General features: G+C 47.2%; 6 protein-coding genes across 6 annotated transcripts; 4 read left to right on the top strand and 2 right to left on the bottom strand.

Moving 5' to 3' along the window:
• Window positions 1-2,121: 2,121 nt before the first annotated feature.
• TrAFT101_005580 (uncharacterized protein) lies at window positions 2,122-3,666 on the bottom strand. The gene is made up of 4 exons (XM_024908671.2): window positions 3,452-3,666; window positions 3,235-3,339; window positions 2,778-3,151; window positions 2,122-2,665 (listed from the first exon to the last, which is right to left on the bottom strand). Exons 1-4 carry the CDS (start codon window positions 3,599-3,601, stop codon window positions 2,230-2,232), a joined length of 1,065 nt encoding a protein of 354 aa, XP_024757219.1. The 5' UTR covers window positions 3,602-3,666; the 3' UTR covers window positions 2,122-2,229.
• A 584-nt stretch (window positions 3,667-4,250) lies between these two features.
• TrAFT101_005579 (uncharacterized protein) lies at window positions 4,251-5,845 on the top strand. The gene is made up of 4 exons (XM_024908672.2): window positions 4,251-4,564; window positions 4,812-5,096; window positions 5,177-5,462; window positions 5,563-5,845. The coding sequence occupies exons 1-4, from the start codon at window positions 4,448-4,450 to the stop codon at window positions 5,733-5,735; spliced, it is 861 nt and encodes a 286-aa protein (XP_024757220.1). The 5' UTR covers window positions 4,251-4,447; the 3' UTR covers window positions 5,736-5,845.
• A 3-nt stretch (window positions 5,846-5,848) lies between these two features.
• Window positions 5,849-8,032, bottom strand: TrAFT101_005578 (uncharacterized protein). The gene is made up of 5 exons (XM_024911043.2): window positions 7,537-8,032; window positions 7,243-7,425; window positions 6,703-7,186; window positions 6,358-6,641; window positions 5,849-6,233 (listed from the first exon to the last, which is right to left on the bottom strand). The coding sequence occupies exons 1-5, from the start codon at window positions 7,961-7,963 to the stop codon at window positions 5,935-5,937; spliced, it is 1,677 nt and encodes a 558-aa protein (XP_024757221.1). The 5' UTR covers window positions 7,964-8,032; the 3' UTR covers window positions 5,849-5,934.
• A 1,421-nt stretch (window positions 8,033-9,453) lies between these two features.
• Window positions 9,454-11,642, top strand: TrAFT101_005577 (uncharacterized protein). Its single transcript, XM_024900904.2, has 2 exons — window positions 9,454-9,846; window positions 9,901-11,642. Exons 1-2 carry the CDS (start codon window positions 9,643-9,645, stop codon window positions 11,485-11,487), a joined length of 1,791 nt encoding a protein of 596 aa, XP_024757222.1. The 5' UTR covers window positions 9,454-9,642; the 3' UTR covers window positions 11,488-11,642.
• Window positions 11,643-12,552: 910 nt separating this feature from the next.
• On the top strand, window positions 12,553-13,485 carry TrAFT101_005576 (uncharacterized protein; the record flags this gene model as incomplete). The annotated part of the gene is made up of 1 exon (XM_024900857.1): window positions 12,553-13,485. One exon carries the CDS (start codon window positions 12,553-12,555, stop codon window positions 13,483-13,485), a length of 933 nt encoding a protein of 310 aa, XP_024757223.1.
• Window positions 13,486-16,121: 2,636 nt separating this feature from the next.
• TrAFT101_005575 (uncharacterized protein) lies at window positions 16,122-18,065 on the top strand (the record flags this gene model as incomplete). The annotated part of the gene is made up of 3 exons (XM_024902736.2): window positions 16,122-17,268; window positions 17,351-17,627; window positions 17,689-18,065. The coding sequence occupies 3 exons, from the start codon at window positions 16,122-16,124 to the stop codon at window positions 17,975-17,977; spliced, it is 1,713 nt and encodes a 570-aa protein (XP_024757224.1). The 3' UTR covers window positions 17,978-18,065.
• Window positions 18,066-18,077: the final 12 nt, after the last annotated feature.

Here is an 18,077-nt window from a genome sequence, read left to right as displayed (position 1 = left end):
CCGTAGGTGATGTATGGATCATATTTGGCTCTACATATGCGGCATTCGTGATATTAGATTGGGAGTAAATTAAAATATATACTCACATTCTTCCTTCGCATGCCTTCTAGCCGCTGATAGCTCCTTCTCGATAATATGCTCGAAAACACGCGAAATTACCCTGGTTCGTTGACTATATCGTCGTAAATAAGGAGCACTGCTATGTTGATGTTCTAAACGAAACCCTCGGCTCTGGAAGAAACGAAGGGGCATGGCGTGGCAGCTCGAATTGCTGGAATCTAGGCTGGGAATGGCCTCTACCTACAGATTACTTCCACCTCAGTCTATTCGAACAGGTGAGAATTGCCACAGGTTCTAATTCCTCTTGATCTCTCGACCGGAGATAGGGGCAGCGTCATTCTCTGGGGGCCTGTGTATCAGGGTTTTAGCTTATCAAGACTTGGTTTTCAGAGAGCCCTGACCTTTGCAGTCTAAACCAATGAATAAAATTACCAATGAAATGCTGTGGAGTTTCTATTAACGATACGACTACCTGTTACTTTTCTACATTATGGGCCAGCCTTATTCAAAATGTCGTCCCATCTAGGCGTTGGCAGGCCAAATTTCTGTTTGCTTGCGCCTTTAAGGACCTACGCGCTCAACGTTCCTGGCTGGTAAGAGTATACCTATTTGCCAATTCACATGAACAAAGGAGTTGTGTATGACAGAGTAGTATAAAAAGTCGATTCTCCCGACTGAAGTACCGGAATCATCTGGGTTCTTATCACTAAGCGTTACCAAAGCTAGTTTGACTTACCCGGCATGACTGCTTTTTTCACAAAATGGGCTACATCTGCATGAAAGCTGCTATTCATGGCCTGGCGCTATCAAGCGTTGGAGCTAACGGCCCGTTAACGACGGCCAGGGTAGGTATACAGACAAGCGGAGGGCAGAAAAGCAGGGATTCCGAATTGAATAGACGCGTACAAAACAGTAATATGAGCGCTGTTTACACTGAATGACTCTCAATGCTGTGTGTACATAATCTTCGTGTGTGTGTTCCAAATTCTCGCATTCGCTGCTTTTCTGTTCCACGCGAGACAGGGATGAACCCCGGCCCTCAGTAGCGAGCCCTTCGTGCCGAGCACATGTCAGACTCTGAACACATTCGTATAACTTACGGTAGGTCAGTTAGTCTGTATATGATCCTGACGCTGCCCTCACTTAGTCGTGGCCACGTAAAAAGTGCAATACGCCCGTCCGTATGCCCTTTTTCATTCTAAGCGAAACTGGTTGAGAAACGCTAAGTCTAGATCTAAGCACTAATAATTTTCAAGGTGGTCTCTATCGTGTGATGTTTAGTTCAATACGGGAATGTAACCTTAGAACATCCAAAAGGTATCGCACAAGGGCCAGGAGCCTTGTACAAAAAATTTGGTGTGAATTACGACTCAAAGATGTAACATTATACGCTCCATGTATAGAAGCAGTAAATGCTGCCATGAATACGGAGTGTACAGATTGAAGACAAGACTTCGTGGTGGTCCGCAGCCCAATCCAGCCGACATCTTGAACGAGGTAAGCGGTCTAATCACTGGTTATGCACTACACAATAACCTTCGTAGCCTCGCTCAGTTTCTAACTCATAGGAGATTATCTTCTGCAATGTTGTACCAAGTTGTGACAGGTGAATCTTTGTAATAAGCGGACTGAAAAATTGGCGAAGAAAGGATCTGACATCCTTGTACATAGTCCAGGGATCATTCACCATCCTCTTTCGGTCAACATCCGGGTTACACTGATGATCAGGCACAACTCAGGTAATGTTGTGACATCATCTTCAACTTGATTCATCAAATATAGCAGCACCACGTGCGTGGAGTATATAATGATCTTCTTCTGGAGGACTAAGTATTTGAAATGCATTTGGAAAAGTCCTACGCTTACAATAGATACAGGATAGAGATAACGAAACATCTCGTCAACTTGACTGGGAGACTTAAGCAGCACTTAAAGCGATTGGATATTTTCATTATCATATAGATTTATGTGAAAGCGCATAATCTCGGATTTTATATATGAGGTTCTGTCACCCTAAGATGAGCGCAGAATATAGTGTAATTTTTAAAACAAGCACATTGGAGTGAATCGAGTTTAACTGTATGAAATTAAGCAGGTATGTTCAACAGACCGGCATTGGTATTTACATATTAACTTCTAAAATATACATTGGTATCATTTGTGTAGCCATTACTTTGCTTCGATTTCATGTTGGACATAAATCACGCCCCGCGTGTCTGTCATAGCCTTGATCCCCGGCCCAGATTCGATTTTCGTAGTTACGGATGCGAGTTCCATTCCATTCAACTGGCTAAACCCGCTATCGAAGCCGTCTTCAATCTGGCTATAATGTTTCTTGCTGTGAAGCCCAGTCTTGCTGTCGACTTTGGATGCATTTGCACTCTGGCTGCGAGTAGCTCGATCGGATGGGCTCGTTAATTTCGTGAGAGCCGGTTTAACATAACTTTTGAGAAGCGGCCCAAGAGTGGGAATGCAGGCAGCAATCACTCCAAGCCATAACTCGAGGAGACTGATCAATCCAATGTCGTAGAGATTGAAGACGAAGTCGGCATCGTGGAGAGTCGCAATGGTGAATTGTAGTCGCCATGCCATAACACCAATAGTGCTGATGAGAGTTAGCCACTAATGCTTATACGCAAAATCCACCATCTCTTTGATCATTTTTTGGAAACAAGTGAAGATAGAGAAATGAAGAGAGGGTCGGGGAAAATGCTCACATGAGACCGATGCTAAACATGACAGAAACCACCAACTTCGATCGTGTCGCCAGCTGAAGGTTCCAGAGGACCGGCAGAGGTAGAAATACAATTATAATGTCGATAATCATGTTTAGTGACACCGAAGTCAGCTCTTGGATAACGAGATCACGGCATGATCCTCCCGGGTGCGGGTTCCATTGCTGGTCTATAGGTCGGCACTGTGTCATGAATAGGACAAAAAAGGCAATGCCGTAGCAGCCAACAACCCCCATCATTATATGCGCCTGTCTCTTGAATTCTTTTGTGCTGAAGACCCTCGTATATAGCCAGAGAACCGAAAACTTAATAAAGACCGTACCAAGAAGCCATGTTACTCCACTGGCGAGGATAAGCTGGTCGGCGCCCTTTAGTTTGTGCTACACACTCCAAGAAGGTATCCACGCTATGCGGAAGAAAACTATTCGTAGAAGCGTACCTTGAACTGGACTCCGAATTCATACGAATTAAGCTCGGTCGTATGCTTGCCTAGCCCATTAAAGATGGCCCAAATGACAACCCCTTCCAATGCGATGGTATTGGCCTGATCGTTGGACACAAAAGATTGATATCAGCATTGTATAAAGTTTGCTTACATGCTCATGCTGGTAGTCCTTCAATCGGATGAGAAGAAACAACTAAATAATTGTACTTACAAGAGCGAATACAATCATGGCATCGTCAGGAAATATTCTGCGTCTAGCAATCGCCGCCGCCCAGAAACGCAGCGATATGATCACTATGCATACCACCGTAAACACACACAGCCATATCAAGAGATGTATTCCTCTCCCGCCAGCGGACATATTCACGGCTGGCTGTGTGTGGCGTTGTGGATGCGATGAGGTGGACTTGTTGGTTGGTTTGAGGGGTCGAAGAAGCGTTGGCCAGGTTCATCCTCGTGGGTGGCCCAACGACCATCGCATATATGTAGTATCCAGATCAGTCACAGAGAACCATGCTCCGCATGTATGCAAACGGCGCACGAGCACCTGGGGCAATGCTACAGTACAGGTACCTATATCAGTTCCAGCATTCAATATCATGGGTCATGGATGGTGTGGAGATGGAGGGGTGGCAATACCGTTGCGCCATGGCCATGCACACATCAGATTTGGTGGTGGTGTGGCAACAGGCATGAGGTTGTAAATTGAAAGCTGCTCTTTATAGAATCAACCAACATATTACATAGTACCCTCTATCCGCTTCCCACCTAGCAATACTCGTGGTGTGCCTATTTTGCAACGGTATGCGGGAAGTATCGCTAGTAAGACGGGTGATAGACAGATACCCTGTCACATTTTGATTCTCCGCGCACGGCAAAGAGCAGGCATCCTAAAACGGGAAGTCCGCGTGCTATCGGCATTGGTTGATTGGCATGAACGCAAAACGCCGTCTCTCCACGCACTGATCCTTCCTTGAAATAGCAGTAGGAATAAGACCGCCATCTCCACCCACGTGTAGACCACGCAAATACTTAAGAGCCCATCCTGGACTGTACGCCGACTCTCCCCTGGTTTCTGATAGACTGAAAAAAGCTACGAGTGTCGCCCTAGCAGCTCGTAAGCCGGACATCATATCGAGCCTGCCCTTTACAAGCATTGATCCGAATTTGCCACGAGGCCCACAGGGTATTATCGACATCGCTCATCATGCAACCTCCATTGCCCTCTGCGACGCCAACTTGGCGCAATGATACGTATGCAACTATTTCACCCTCACGGCCTGAGCTCAGCGCTTCCGGGAAAACAGTTGTTATCACTGGCGCAGTAAGTAATGTCTGAGCTTTCTGTTTCAGTTGCGTTATATTCCGTGGCCAAACCCCCAGCCACCACTTCCTACAGTGCCTGTGCCATTCAGCAACCATTCAGCAACCATATGACGATTCTCCCCACTTGACTACGACGCATGTCAGCCAGGGGCCCCATATTTGGTGCTAGAATGGTGCAATTGCTGGGGGCGAAATCCTTCACCCTGCTGCTAGCTCCATGTATGCTAAACTGCTGCGTCTGAAAGGGTACCGGCATTGGACGAGAAACCGCCGTAGCATTTGCAGCTGCCGGAGCTGCGCACGTTGCTTTGCTGGGACGAAACAGTGAGTCGCTGAAGCAGACAGCCTCCGCATTGCCCTCTTCCGTCTCGAGTTCGTCCCATGTGGTCGATGTCACGCAGGAGGATGCTTTGGCTCAGGTGGCCAAGGCAATTGGAAAATGGGATGTGCTTGTCCTAGGTGCCGGCTATGTGTCTTCGCCGTCTACTATCGCTGCCTCTGACTTCAAAGAGTTCTGGCAGAGCTTCGAGGTGATATTACTATGCTCGTTTCCTTTCTCGCCTCTATGGTTAAATACTGACTGTTTTCTTTTTCCCTCCTCTCAAATCAGACTAACACAAAGGGAACTTATGCATCGCTTCATGCTTTCTTGCCCACGGCCAACGCTACCCAAGCATCGGTTGTGGCGCTGACCACGGGCACCACGGCCCTTCCAGCTTCCATGGTTCCGGGCCTATCCGCTTACATGTCTTCGAAACTCGCACAGACAAAGCTTATTGAGTTCTTGGCTCTCGAACACTCCAATCTATTTGCCGCGACCCTGCATCCAGGAATGGTCGAGACTACAATCTTTACCAAAAGCGGCGCTTCAGCAGACAGCCTGCCAATGGACAAAGGTGCGTGACGAGTTCCTCGGGTGCTCTTTTCTTTTTTCTTTTCTGGAGAGTTTTGGGATATAAAGCCTAGAACATCTATCTAACACTATGATGCTGGCAGTTCAACTTCCGGCGCACTTCATTGTCTGGCTGACAAGCCCTGAGGGGTCCTTCCTAAACGGTCGGTCGGTCTGGGCGAACTGGGATGTAGATGAGCTCAAGGCAAAGAAAGACTCTATTCAACAGAGTCAACTCTTTACTGCTGGTATCAACGGTTGGCCATTTGCTCCATAAAGGGCTTTTAGCTAGGCATGCAGCAGCAATATTTTTAAATTGAAGTTCGAATTTTAATTCGAGTTCAAATGATAGTGATTTACTGTAGGATCTAACATGGAATAGGGTGCAGATGCAATTTTAGAGTTGATTGTAAAACTCAACGGTATATTATCATAATCAAATCGTATAGTAGCAACTTGCGGAAAGTACTTTTCTTCTATCTAGGGGTAGTCCTTATCTCAAATTGTAATTTCAAGGTACCTGGATTAGATGTAAATTGATCTCTCACCGTTTCCAGGGCACTCAGGTTATTGTCCCCTGGTGCAGCGCGGAAACAATAGTTCTTCAAGATCCTTGCCAACACGAACTTCATGGTGTCCAGAGCCAGGGTTTTCCCAAGGCAACTGTGGTGGCCAGTGCCAAATGGTGCATAGGCCGCCGGGTTAAGAACCATTTCGGGACGAGTGGTCCAGCGCTCAGGGATAAACTCAGAGGCCCGCTCAAAACAGTCCTCGACTAGTAGCTCAGTCATTAGTACAAGCTTTCGTGGTTTTTTTTCTTCATCCAGGGATTAAGACAAGAAAAGAATAAGAAGGGGGGGGGGCAAAAAGGCAAAAAGAAAGAAACAAAAAAATCTTACGTCTTCCAATTGTATATCGGGGAGCAACAATAGTAGTATGAGGAGGGATGAACCTCCCGCCAATGGTAAGGCCACTGGCAGACGTCTTTCGATTGCCGCCTGTTAGAAGTGCGGGATGCAAACGCAGTGCTTCCTTTATAACAGCATTGAGATGCGGAAGGTTGACGAGAGTCTTGAGATCCAGGACATCCACATCTTTAAGTTCTTCGTAAATCTGATCCGTGTGCTCTGGGTGTTTGCCGAGCTCACAGAGTACGGCAATTAGAGCAACTGCGGTAGGCTCACTAGATCATTGCAAGTTATTAAAACTCCCTATCAGATATGTGAACCGTGGGTATATCTCACCTTCCAGCCACAATGGCTAGTAAGCTATCTCCCGCCGCCCAGAGAAATTTGTCGCTCTCAAAAGCTCCTTGGTCTTCGGAGTCTTTCTCCATCAGGTAGTACGCCAAATCTTGCGATTGGTTAGAGCTGCCATGTGCGAGTCTGTCCCTCATTTGTGATTGACACCATGCTATTATATCAAACCACTCCTTCAGGACACTGACCCGCGGGGCAAGATCGAAAGCTATGTGTACGAGCCATGGCACTGGGGTTAATGGGCCCAGCAGAGAAAGAGCACGCTGTAAACGGACAATGATGTGGTGCCATTTCCGGGTCTCCAGCATGCCAAAAGATTTGCTGAAAACAAATTCGCCCATGATGTCAAAGCCAAACCAGAGAAGAAGATTTCGCATGTCCGTTACTTTCCCTGATTTGGCATCAACCTCGATACACTGGTCAAGCTTATCGACATACTTGAGGATTTTGACTTCATGCTCCAAAAGTGCTACGAACAATATTGGTATAAGTAACGCAATAGAAGTAGATGATGAGAAAACTGACCTTTTGTTGTAAAGCCGCTGTTCCATTCACGGCGACGTGCTGCATGGAGTGGTTTATACCGCGTTGTGACAAGTGACATGCTCGGATGTATAATGTCATACCATTCTGCTTTAGCGCATTCGGAGCGTGGCCCATCAACTGCCATGAAAACATCTGGATGAAAAATGGTGATCTCGGATGGACCTAAATAGCGGACAGTTCAGCAATGCACTCTTTTTTTTTTTTTTTTTGCCTTCTTCATGTTTTGAGAAAAGAATAAAAAGAGATAAGAGATATTTCTTCGGCGATTCATACCTGTCCTCACAAATGCCCCGTACTTTTTGTACAAGCCATCAAGAACAAGATGGTTTTTCGAGTTTCTGGCGGCCCAAACATGCCATATTTTGGTAACTTTTGCATACCATGGCCCCGGGTAACCAGCTCTGGTTAACGGATGTAGAACGGTTCGATACACTAGAATGCTAGTCACAAGGCCAGCCAAGTACCCGTAGCCCCAAGTTACGATTGCATGGAAGATCTCTCCCGCCAGCGAGCCTTGCAAAACGTTTGCTAATATCGGAGATGCTATATATAAAGCACAAAATTGAAGAAATATTTGAGCGGCTTGGAGGTGCCATTCACTCCAGATGAAGATGGTGACGTGGATAACGATGCCCGATAAAAAGCCCACGACAATGAGAAGAGCTTCTCTGTGGGCGCGGCAAAGTTCAAGTGCTTCCATTATCGATAGACAGTCACTCAATTATCATGATTATTCAAGGTCTATCTAGACAATTGCAAAGGGTATGAAAAGGCAGGTGTATTTTATGACCCAAAATTTGCTCAACACTAAGCATCGGTATAGCCCGAGCTCTGAAGGGAGGTGTGTGGAAGCGGCACATGTAATATCATGTGTGCACGGAGAATATTCACCCTACAGACGGATCGACCTTCTACTTACGGCAATCCGGCAGCCTAGCGATACTTTAGCTTGGATTTATCCTTTTAACTGGAACGTATACCGGAGGTCGAAAGTGTTTGTACTAAATGATTTTGACAGCGTGCCTGATATTCTTGGCCCGCAGCCGCGGCGCTCTTTGGTCTCCACACGGCTAATTCTACGGCTTTCTATGATAAGCTGACCTGAAGCTAAGCGAGAAGCTACTGCAGCGAGTGTACAAGTATGTATGTAGTTGCTAATTCTCTACTAGCTCAGTTGCTGTCTGCAAAGTAAACCATGGCTGAATCTCCGATGAATAGAGAAGAGAGAGAGAACAAAAGGAGATGAGACTGCAGATTTGCAATTGATAACTAATATGATCTTGAATTGTGTTGGCTTACTTTCAGAAACTTCTGCTACTAGCTAATTTCGCAACTCTACTTCGCGTCATTCTGACACTTTTTGTTTACTCACAACTTAGTATTTTAAGCCTTTTGGTCCTTCTGTCGCATGCTAGTGGGTCCTGCTGATATGAGAGCTCGCTAGACAGCTGCATGTTGGTAATGCGCATAGTCGCATAGTAGTAACGCTTGTACTTGTAGTGTGACGGGAAATCACACGGCATATGGTACTGTAGGCTGACAGCAAGAAGATAAGAAGTGCCGGCGGAAGTTTAGGAATCCGACTTGTAGATCTATGTGATACTGACCCATTTCATAGAACATGAAATACTAAAAGTAGAAAACTGCGGAGCACGGTACCTTGATAACTGCCAAGTTGAGCTACGCTTCGTGACTGATCTACGGGGTACGGTCAGAGCGTCTCTGGATGCGGCTAGTATCTGTAGCCTGGCAAGGCTCATACTCCGCAGATGCGGATCCCATGCAGACGCTATTGCCAATTCCCACAGAATATGATAGAGTATCGGCACGCCGAAGCCAGGGCCAATCATAGACGCATGCTAAGCCTCGTTGACGCAATTAGTAACCTCGTGTAACCTCGACTGCGCAGCTGGCCTTCCGAGTTGCGTTTCCCCTGTCGTACATACCTGTCAGTGTGTACCCATACAACTTCGTAGATCAGACAAAGTTACATGCAGCCATCAAGTTACTCTACAAATAGTATATCGTTGTTGGTCATACGTAGTTTAGGATGTGTCTGTGCGGCTACCAGGGTCATACAGCCTCCAGGATCATGCAACCACTTCTATAGTGGCGGAGGTAAGCTATCTGCGATACTAGCGGCAGAATAAATCAGACGACTGCAGGAGGAATGGCCGAGCGTTGGCTCTTCACACAAACATCACTGCAGTTACTCCGCCAACATCCGCCCAAGCTGGAGGTAAAGAGCAACCCTCTAGCTCCATGAAAGCCGTGGCTCGAAATAGATATCTGTAGAAGCTGTTATTTCCTCCGCAAACTTCTAGCCGACTCGAGGCACTTTCTGAATCATCTTGGACACAAACACCTATCCAAATCAAAATGTCTAGCTACGACTACATCATTGTTGGTGGCGGAACTGCAGGTTTAGTGCTCGCCGCACGTCTGACTGAAGACTCTTCAAAGCGGGTCCTTGTCTTAGAGGCAGGCGAGGATCTTACCGCGGATGCGCGTCTGTCGGTTCCCGCTATGTGGCCAATGCTGCTGAATACAGATGCAGACTGGAAGTTCAAGACAGTCCCTCAGGTAAGAGACAAGCGGCCACTGACAGTTACTTGCTGCTGACCGAAATCACATCAGGCTGGCTTCAACAACCGTGAAATTGCATTTCCACAAGGTCGGCTCCTTGGTGGTTCAAGCGCTCTCAATGGCCTTTCGTTTACACTCTCAACCAAGGCCAACGTAGACGCCTGGGCCAAGCTTGGAAACCCCGGCTGGGACTGGGCGAGCTTTTCCAAGTCACAGGCTAAATCGTACACCTTGACCTCCGAGTCAACTGCAGGTACAAGTGGCTCTGGACCACTCCAGCTGAGCTTCCCAAAGGATACCGACAATCAATGGCCCAAAATCTGGCAGCAAACTATAGCCACCCTGGGATTCAGCAAAGACGGTAATCCCTACACCGACCAGATCTGTGGGCCAATATTTGTTGCCGATGCTATTCATCCGGCCACAAAGACAAGGAGCTACGCCGTAAACGCCTATCTCGAGCCTGCTCGTGACCGACAGAACCTTACCATTGTGACGAAAGCTGCCGTTGAAAAAATTATATTCGCCAAAAACGGCGATGCTGTCACAGCCAAGGGCGTCCGGTATACCAAGGATGGTGCAGATCTTACTGCTACCGGCACGGAGATTATTCTTACAGCGGGCGCAATCAACACCCCCAAGATTCTTGAGCTGTCCGGGGTTGGTGATGCGCGCCTCTTGGCAAAATTGGGCATTGACGTCGTCATCGAGAATCCTAATGTTGGAGAAAATTTGCAGAACCATCCATTGTGCGGTCTTAGTTTCCAGACTCTTGATAGCGAAGAGACAATGGATGGTCTTGCACGCCAGGATCCGACGGCTCTTCAAGCTGCCATGGCGGCGTATGGACAGCAACTCGGACCGTTTGCAAGAAGCGGCACCAATGCCGCAGCTCAACTCCCATTTCCGGGCATCCAGTCCGCCGAAGGGAAGGCTGAAGTTGAGAATCTGATTTCAAAATACATTGCCCCTAACAGCGGCGGAAACACTTCCTTTACGGAAGCCCAAGCCGACTTTGTGCGCTCGGTTCTCACTTCTACCGAAGAGCCTTCAGGCTACTTCATGTCATTCCCGGGTTATGCGTCGTTCAACCAAGATGGAACAATGGCACCTCCACCGGCGGGAACCGAGAAGTATTTCTCCATTGCCTTAATGCTTACGCACCCACTTTCAAGAGGATCTACCCATATCAAGTCTGCTTCGCCGACATCGACGGAGCTAGACATTGATCCTCGGTACTTTTCTCATCCGTTGGACATAGAGGTTCTTTCACGCCATCTCCGTTTCATTGAGTCCATCGCCAAAGCCGAGCCGTTGGTCAGCCACCTCCAAGTTGGTGGGAAGAGGAACACGGCTGCAGAATCTGCCGGAAACTTCTTGGCCGCGGAGACCGGCCTCGAACAAGCTAAAAATTACCTGCGTCAAACGGCAGTGGGTGCACACCACTTCACAGGGACTTGTTCCATGATGGCTAAAGAGCTAGGGGGTGTGGTAGATTCCAAGCTCCGACTCTACGGGTGCCCGAACCTGCGCATTGCCGACGCCAGCATAATCCCATTAACTCCAAAGGCAAATCCACAAGCGACTGTGTATGGTGTGGCCGAGCATGCTGCCAGCATTATCAAGGGTGAGCTCTAGAGCAATAGTATTAGATTAGCACTAGAAATCTGTACGTAGGCGTATACAAGAAGAGCCGGTAGATCCGGCAAATAAAGATGATGTGAACAGAATACAAGCACCATATGATACTGCTTCGTATCACATATTAGTTTTGAGTTCTGCTAGCCCTTTTGATCTAAGACTGCGTCGTTCGTAACCCACTGCTATAGGCGCGCGAGCCGCATAGAGAAGCTTCCTTGGAGTATCCTTGAAACCCCCCCGGAGCACCCTTGTCAATAATAAATAGTACCGAGCACCAGGATACAGTATACCAGATAAGAATGCCTCTGTACAGTAGCTCCACTCTAAAAGCCGCCAGTCACGCCATGCTAGACAAGGGACGGCACGGTACTCTCCCGTCGAGTGCTAGTGGTATTAGTTCAAGCACAAGTGTGTACTAGTAGCAGCTTACTTCGGACGGAGGATCATCTGTCATGATGCTGGATGAGTAGCTAGTGCCGGTATCGTGGACCTCATATCGTAGCCTTCCAAAATAGAATAGTACAGTTGGCCTGTTTAGTTTATAAGTACGCAAAGCAAACTATATCAAAAAAAGAAAAAGTGCCTGGATATATTTGCGCAATGTTGTCATTTTTTCCTAATTCAGTATAGAAAATAAGCTCTGAGGCGTGGGCGGCGGTTATCCGTTGCGTCTCCTGTAACATTGTGAAGTTGATGAGAGGGTGTGAAAGTAGTGGACGAGTCCGACGACTCCACAACGTGCTCCCTCGCCGCCAAAAGAACAGACGAAAATTAGACTATAATATGATTAAATTTGGTGTACACTAGAATTCTCTAATGTAAGCATTGTTAAGTAACATAGCCGAGGAAGGGGGCATGGCCGTCCTGTGACATACTCAAAATATGCCTTACTCCATGGTAGTAGTATATACTTGGAGATCTATCTCCCGGATATGCCATCAATATTTATCACTCCCCTAGTGAACAAAAATTAGCAGATGATATTGTCAAAGGCGTTTCAAACTTTGCCCAGTTTGGCCGAGTCATCAAGACAACACACTCTCGACCACTAGCTTCTTCACAATGGAAAAGGTTCAGGATATCGTATATCCCAATGGGAGACGCCAGCTTACCGCTTTCTCTGCAATTTTTTATATCCCTTATCTGATCTGGGAGTTTACAGAAAGTAACTTTCCAACATTCGTCATCCCAAACTCAACGTTTGGCATGTTGGGCGCTCTAGCGGCCTCTCATCTTGCTGATGGACAAGGTCCTTCATTCTGGCAACTAGCTCAAACCTTCCCCATGGTCATTGCATTCAACTGGTACAATGTCCTGATCTTCGACCTTGCGAATCAACGATCGGAAGAATCTATAAAGGAAGACTTGATAAACAAGCCGTGGCGGCCTATACCATCCGGCAAGATCACCGGGGAGCAGACCAGACGGTCAATGCTCATCGCAGTTCCGATTGCTCTCGCCCTCAACTACTATCTTGGTGTTTGGAGAGAGGGAGTCTTTATACAGATTCTTACATGGCTTTATAACGACTTGAAAGGTGGAGACGAGGTCGTTAGAGATCTGATCATATCCATTGCTTATGGCTTCTTCAATCACGGCTCACTGCAGATTGCGCTCGGGGCGCATACGACTGTCAACCAGGGCGGGTTGACATGGATCTCCATCATCAGCGGAGTGATCCTTACCACCATGCAGGTCCAAGATCTCAAGGACCAGGACGGAGATCGAACACGAGGACGCTTATCCATACCATTGCTGCTGGGTGAGAAGTTCTCGCGCGTTTCTATTGCTATTTTTGTTGCTCTGTGGTCTTGCGTCTGCCCCTTTTTCTGGAAGCTTGAGATTTGGGCCTATACTTTGCCATTGGCAGCTGGAGGCGCTGTTGCAGCAAACGTACTGTTGCGACAAACAGTCAAGGCAGATGACCAATCTTGGAAGCTGTGGTGCTTTTGGACAATGTGTCTCTATTCAATGCCTTTGTTTGCGGCATTGTAACGCTTTTGATGGTAGTTCTATAACAAGAACCACTGTTTACCATCCGGCTGTCCAGCTTCTCTTACAACTTGTGGAATGCCTTCCATCTACAACTATGGAACCCGCATTATGACTTTCCCATCATTCAATAACTCGTTTTAGGTCGAAAAGTGTATTTGCTAGCAAAGGAAGTTTCATTTCATGTCATCTTTTTCCACTTTGTAACCTTGACCTTCACAGGCTTAGATGAAGGCCCTTTACATACCACTTTGTTATATCTGTGCAGATAGTTATGAGAATACGATCATGATATGTCAATGTTGGTTTTGCTGCCTATGGACCTATTGAGAGTTGTGTAACTATCGTCTTCACCTCAGTAACTAAAATCGGCATAGGAGATCGGATACTCCGAACTAACGCTCGATTCTACAGGAGTTCAAGTGCCAGGCAGGCCTGCGTATGTATTCTCGTACCTTGCAACGGTCCAAAACATATTGGGTAAAGATTCATCAGGAAATTGGTACTCCTGCATACCTGATACTGGTTGTAGTAAAATCGCTCATGAGACTTGGTTCGAGGCCGCGGAGTGTAATATAGGCCAGGATATAGATAGAGTGCAGTATTAGTGCAAGTCCGCGGCCAATACGACAAGGAACGAAAGTTCTTTCAATGCCAAACAAGGGGGCTACACGTCTCTGTGCATAATGAAGTATCTTAGAGAAACATGCAATGCAACATCGATTTGCTTCGTAAGTTGTTCGTAAGTCAAGTAAAAGACACAATACACCACATACGAAAGCGAGAGGTGAGCCTAGAGAAGCTAGATCAGTCGGCATTCATCGTCTTAGTGATATGACCAACAAGAAGCGGGATGCATTCCACCAAAGCACCCAATAGAAGTCTGTCGCTAATACACGCTGAAGTGGCTGCATGGCCTTGCGCGTAAGCGATTTTCGAACCCGGTCAGTTACCTTCCACTTAAGGCATTCCCCCGTGGGTAATGGAGAGTCTCACCACCCACCGCAAAGCAAGGGCTGATATCTCACCGTTGTAGCGGCAGGGTGTCATCGTTGCTTGCAGATGGTGCTAGTGCACAACTGATTTACCTGAAAAGTTACTGGGCACAGACGCTAGTATTTTATGCGGCTGGCTGACATCACGATGTGCAATTGTCAAAGCGTCCGGGTGAGCAGGCATCAGCATTATCGAAACAAATGAAGCAGTGTTGGAAAATTCACATGACAGACCACATATGAAAAAGTTTCCAGGACAGAGGACCTACTGTAGCCCTTGCGTTGTAAAAGTGCGGGGGTTTCCATTCTCATCCAGCTACTATACAGACTATGCAGTGCTTGTAAGCCCAAGAGGTAGAGCGGTTACATGCTGTGCCTTCAACTACCGCTTCCTAAATGCCTTTGCACGAGCAAGTTTTGATTCAGAATAGACGTAACTCTTCATACCCAGGGGGCGTGCATGGCACAGTCTAGGCAATGTCAAAGAGTACTCTAACCAAGGCAATGTATGCAACTGTCAGCTCATAGGTAGAGTAAGAGCACCTAGATGCTATGCTGCTGAGATAACAGTACTAGTATCTAATATACACACCCAATTCAGAGCGAAGGCTTCTTGCTCTAGTACCAATAACTTGAACTGAATCGTATTAGATATACTCGTGATAATAGCTAGGGGGCAACAATTAGAGATACTACTTGAGAATCCCAACGCTACTATGAAGTTCACCCCGCATATTATTGTATCTACTACCGAATAGAGTAGTTAATGGTGGATAGATATATAGTAATGAAAGAATTCCGCTTTCAGTACAATGTTGATTCGTTTTGGTATCCCGTTCCAATACTAGCTTGCATGCTAACGATATCTACTCTCTTGACCAACGCAGTAATCGAGTTTACGATTTTGAGTCCGCTTAATGATTAGACAACATATAGGTAGATGAGATAGATACGTATAACTAATCCTAAGAAATAGATTGTGTTTCTTTCGTTTATGTTAATCTTCCACTCAACCCTTTGGAATGTTCGGTATCTTTCTCTTATCGAGCCTGCTCTTCTCGCCAATCATCCTGGCCTCATCCCTTGTTGTTGTGGATCACGCTATAACCCATCTTTCAGCCGCTGCTGATGCAGATCTCCCTGGTTCACCTGAAAGGTAGCGAACATGCCTTCTAGTTCGCTCTCTCTCTCTACATCTTCACGTGGCATCCGGCCACAACAAAACGCCCATGCGCGTGGCATGCCGTATTCCGTCCCAGAATCCAGAATTGAGCAATCCCATGCACCCTCTGCATCCATGCCTTGACATTGGCGCGACATGAATGGCCGACCACCTGAACGGTGTGGCTCGACTTAGTTGCTGTATGGCGTTAGTGGACAATCAAAACGTGGTTTCCACATGGCCCTGTCAAGAAGACGCAGCTATGACCCTAGCTGCCGGGCTAAAGATCCCTCCCCACGACCCGCAAGCACTCCCCTTTCATGGCGTGGAATACTCCTTGCTTATAATGCTTCTTCTCGAAATCTTCTACTCTATCTGACTTATAGTATCTTCTATATATTTCAGGTCCAGCCGGCAGCTGTTCCTGTTCATCCAAGACAGAGGCTCAAATCAACACACTGAACTCTTACAAAGTTCTCAACATGGCTTGGCTCATCTCTCTCTTAGCCATTGTGCCGGCTCTGGTGTCTGCGGCTGCCGTCAACACAACTTGCGTCACTGAGCCGAGCTGCCGTTGCTTACCGTCAGATTCGTGCTGGCCATCCAAATCAGAATGGACTGCCTTCAATAAAACTGTAGGAGGCAGACTTATAGCCACAGTGCCTATTGGTAGTGTCTGCCATAATTCGGCCTTTGGCTCCTACAACGCTCAAAAGTGCGATGAATTGAGGTCTGTGTGGGACTATCCCGCCACCCATATCGCGTCTTCCTCCGATCCTATGGCGCCGTTCTTCGCCAATGACAGCTGTGATCCATTTACAGCGCCCAGTGCGAGGTGTATTATCGGCACCCTTGTCCAGTATTCCGTCAATGCCAGCTCTAGCTCCGACTATCTGGCTACCATCAAGTTTGCACAGCAGAACAACATCCGCTTAGTGATTCGGAACACAGGCCATGACTACTACGGCAAGTCCTCGGGGACCGGCGCGCTGGCTCTCTGGACCCATCATCTCAAGGATATCTCGCTCGTCAACTACAAGCAAAGCTATTACAGCGGTAAAGCGCTGAAAGTTGGTGCTGGCGTCCAAAACTCTGAAGCCCAAGCTTTTGCCCACAACAATGGTCTGATAGTTGTTACTGGAGATGGGGCATCAGTTGGCCTTGCAGGAGGGTACAGCCAGGGCGGTGGACATGGACCAGTGGCCAGCAAGTTTGGCCTTGCCGCCGACCAGGTCCTCGAGTGGGAGGTCATTACCAGCACCGGCCAGCATCTTGTTGCTACTCCTTCCCAGAACACCGATCTTTACTGGGCTCTCTCTGGCGGCGGTGGTGGAACCTATGCTGCTGTTCTGTCAATGACCATTCGAGCTTACCCTGACATGCCAAGCTCTGCCGCCAATCTTACAATTACCAACCAGGGAATATCTGACGACGCTTTCTACGCAGCTGTCCAAACGTTCCTGACGACACTGCCTAGTATTGTTGACAGTGGTGCTACCGTTGTCTACCTGCTTGCCTATGGGCTGTTCCTTGTACAGCCTGTGAATGCTCCCGGCGTAAGCAAAGCACAGCTGCAGACACTCCTCAACCCTACGCTGAGCTATCTACAGAAGCAAAACATCCCTTATGGTAGGTCTTCTTCATTCGCCATCACTTCGCTGTGTGTAGGCTGTTAATCATTTGGATATGAATCTAATGCATTTAATGACAGACTTCCACATTGACCAGTTCCCTACATTTTTGGATAGCTTTTACGCCTACAATCCTCCTCCTAACGTTACTGAGTATAATATTGGCGGCCGTCTTATTCCACGAACGTTGCTCGAAAGCCAGACAAGCGCCACTTCTGTGGTAAACGCGTATCGATTCATTAATGAGGCCGGCGCTGTCATCTCTGGTGTGAACGTCAACGTCAGCAATGGCACAAAGGTCCCCAATTCCGTTAACCCTGTCTGGCGGTCTTCCATTACGAGCAATGTTATCGGAGTGTAAGTTACCCAGTAGCTCACATCAATTGCTTGGATCGCACTTGCTTATATCTCTTTACAGTCCATACGATCCGCTCAACTTCCAGAACAACATATACGCCCAAAACAACGTGACAGATATCCTGATACCTAAGCTAGAAGCTCTGTCGCCCATCCAGGGTGCCTACCTGAATGAAGCCAACATGCATCAGCCTAATTTCCAAAGCGTCTTCTATGGTAACAACTACCCGGCTCTGAAGTCAATTAAGAACAAATACGATCCGTCAAGTACATTTTACGGTCTCACAGCAGTTGGAAGCGACGACTGGACAGTGGACAGCGTTACTGGGCGACTGTGTCCTGTCTCGTAAGTATATTGATGTGGAGTATAGGTATTTCTTCACGTACATAGCTATGAATATATATTTCTAGATGTTAAATACGAATTCGAAGTCTCAGATATTAATTCCT

This window comes from Trichoderma asperellum, chromosome 3 (assembly GCF_020647865.1).
Source record: "Trichoderma asperellum chromosome 3, complete sequence".
Classification (NCBI taxonomy): Eukaryota; Fungi; Ascomycota; class Sordariomycetes; order Hypocreales; family Hypocreaceae; genus Trichoderma; species Trichoderma asperellum.
This window is presented reverse-complemented; position numbering and strand designations above follow the sequence as displayed.

Excerpts from the sequence above, each read along its gene's own strand:
- TrAFT101_005577 (XM_024900904.2), top strand. The coding sequence starts at position 9,643 with ATGTCTAGCTACGACTACATCATTGTTGGTGGCGGAACTGCAGGTTTA. Across the intron at positions 9,847-9,900 it reads AGTTCAAGACAGTCCCTCAG|GCTGGCTTCAACAACCGTGA; the intron begins GTAAGAGACAAG and ends AAATCACATCAG.
- TrAFT101_005580 (XM_024908671.2), bottom strand. The coding sequence starts at position 3,601 with ATGTCCGCTGGCGGGAGAGGAATACATCTCTTGATATGGCTGTGTGTG. Across the intron at positions 3,340-3,451 it reads CCATGATTGTATTCGCTCTT|GCCAATACCATCGCATTGGA; the intron begins GTAAGTACAATT and ends TCCAACGATCAG. Across the intron at positions 3,152-3,234 it reads AATTCGGAGTCCAGTTCAAG|CTTATCCTCGCCAGTGGAGT; the intron begins GTACGCTTCTAC and ends GGCGCCGACCAG.
- TrAFT101_005578 (XM_024911043.2), bottom strand. The coding sequence starts at position 7,963 with ATGGAAGCACTTGAACTTTGCCGCGCCCACAGAGAAGCTCTTCTCATT. Across the intron at positions 7,187-7,242 it reads CAGCGGCTTTACAACAAAAG|CACTTTTGGAGCATGAAGTC; the intron begins GTCAGTTTTCTC and ends TATTGTTCGTAG. Across the intron at positions 6,642-6,702 it reads CTAGCCATTGTGGCTGGAAG|TGAGCCTACCGCAGTTGCTC; the intron begins GTGAGATATACC and ends GCAATGATCTAG.
- TrAFT101_005579 (XM_024908672.2), top strand. The coding sequence starts at position 4,448 with ATGCAACCTCCATTGCCCTCTGCGACGCCAACTTGGCGCAATGATACG. Across the intron at positions 5,097-5,176 it reads AGTTCTGGCAGAGCTTCGAG|ACTAACACAAAGGGAACTTA; the intron begins GTGATATTACTA and ends CTCTCAAATCAG. Across the intron at positions 5,463-5,562 it reads CAGCCTGCCAATGGACAAAG|TTCAACTTCCGGCGCACTTC; the intron begins GTGCGTGACGAG and ends TGATGCTGGCAG.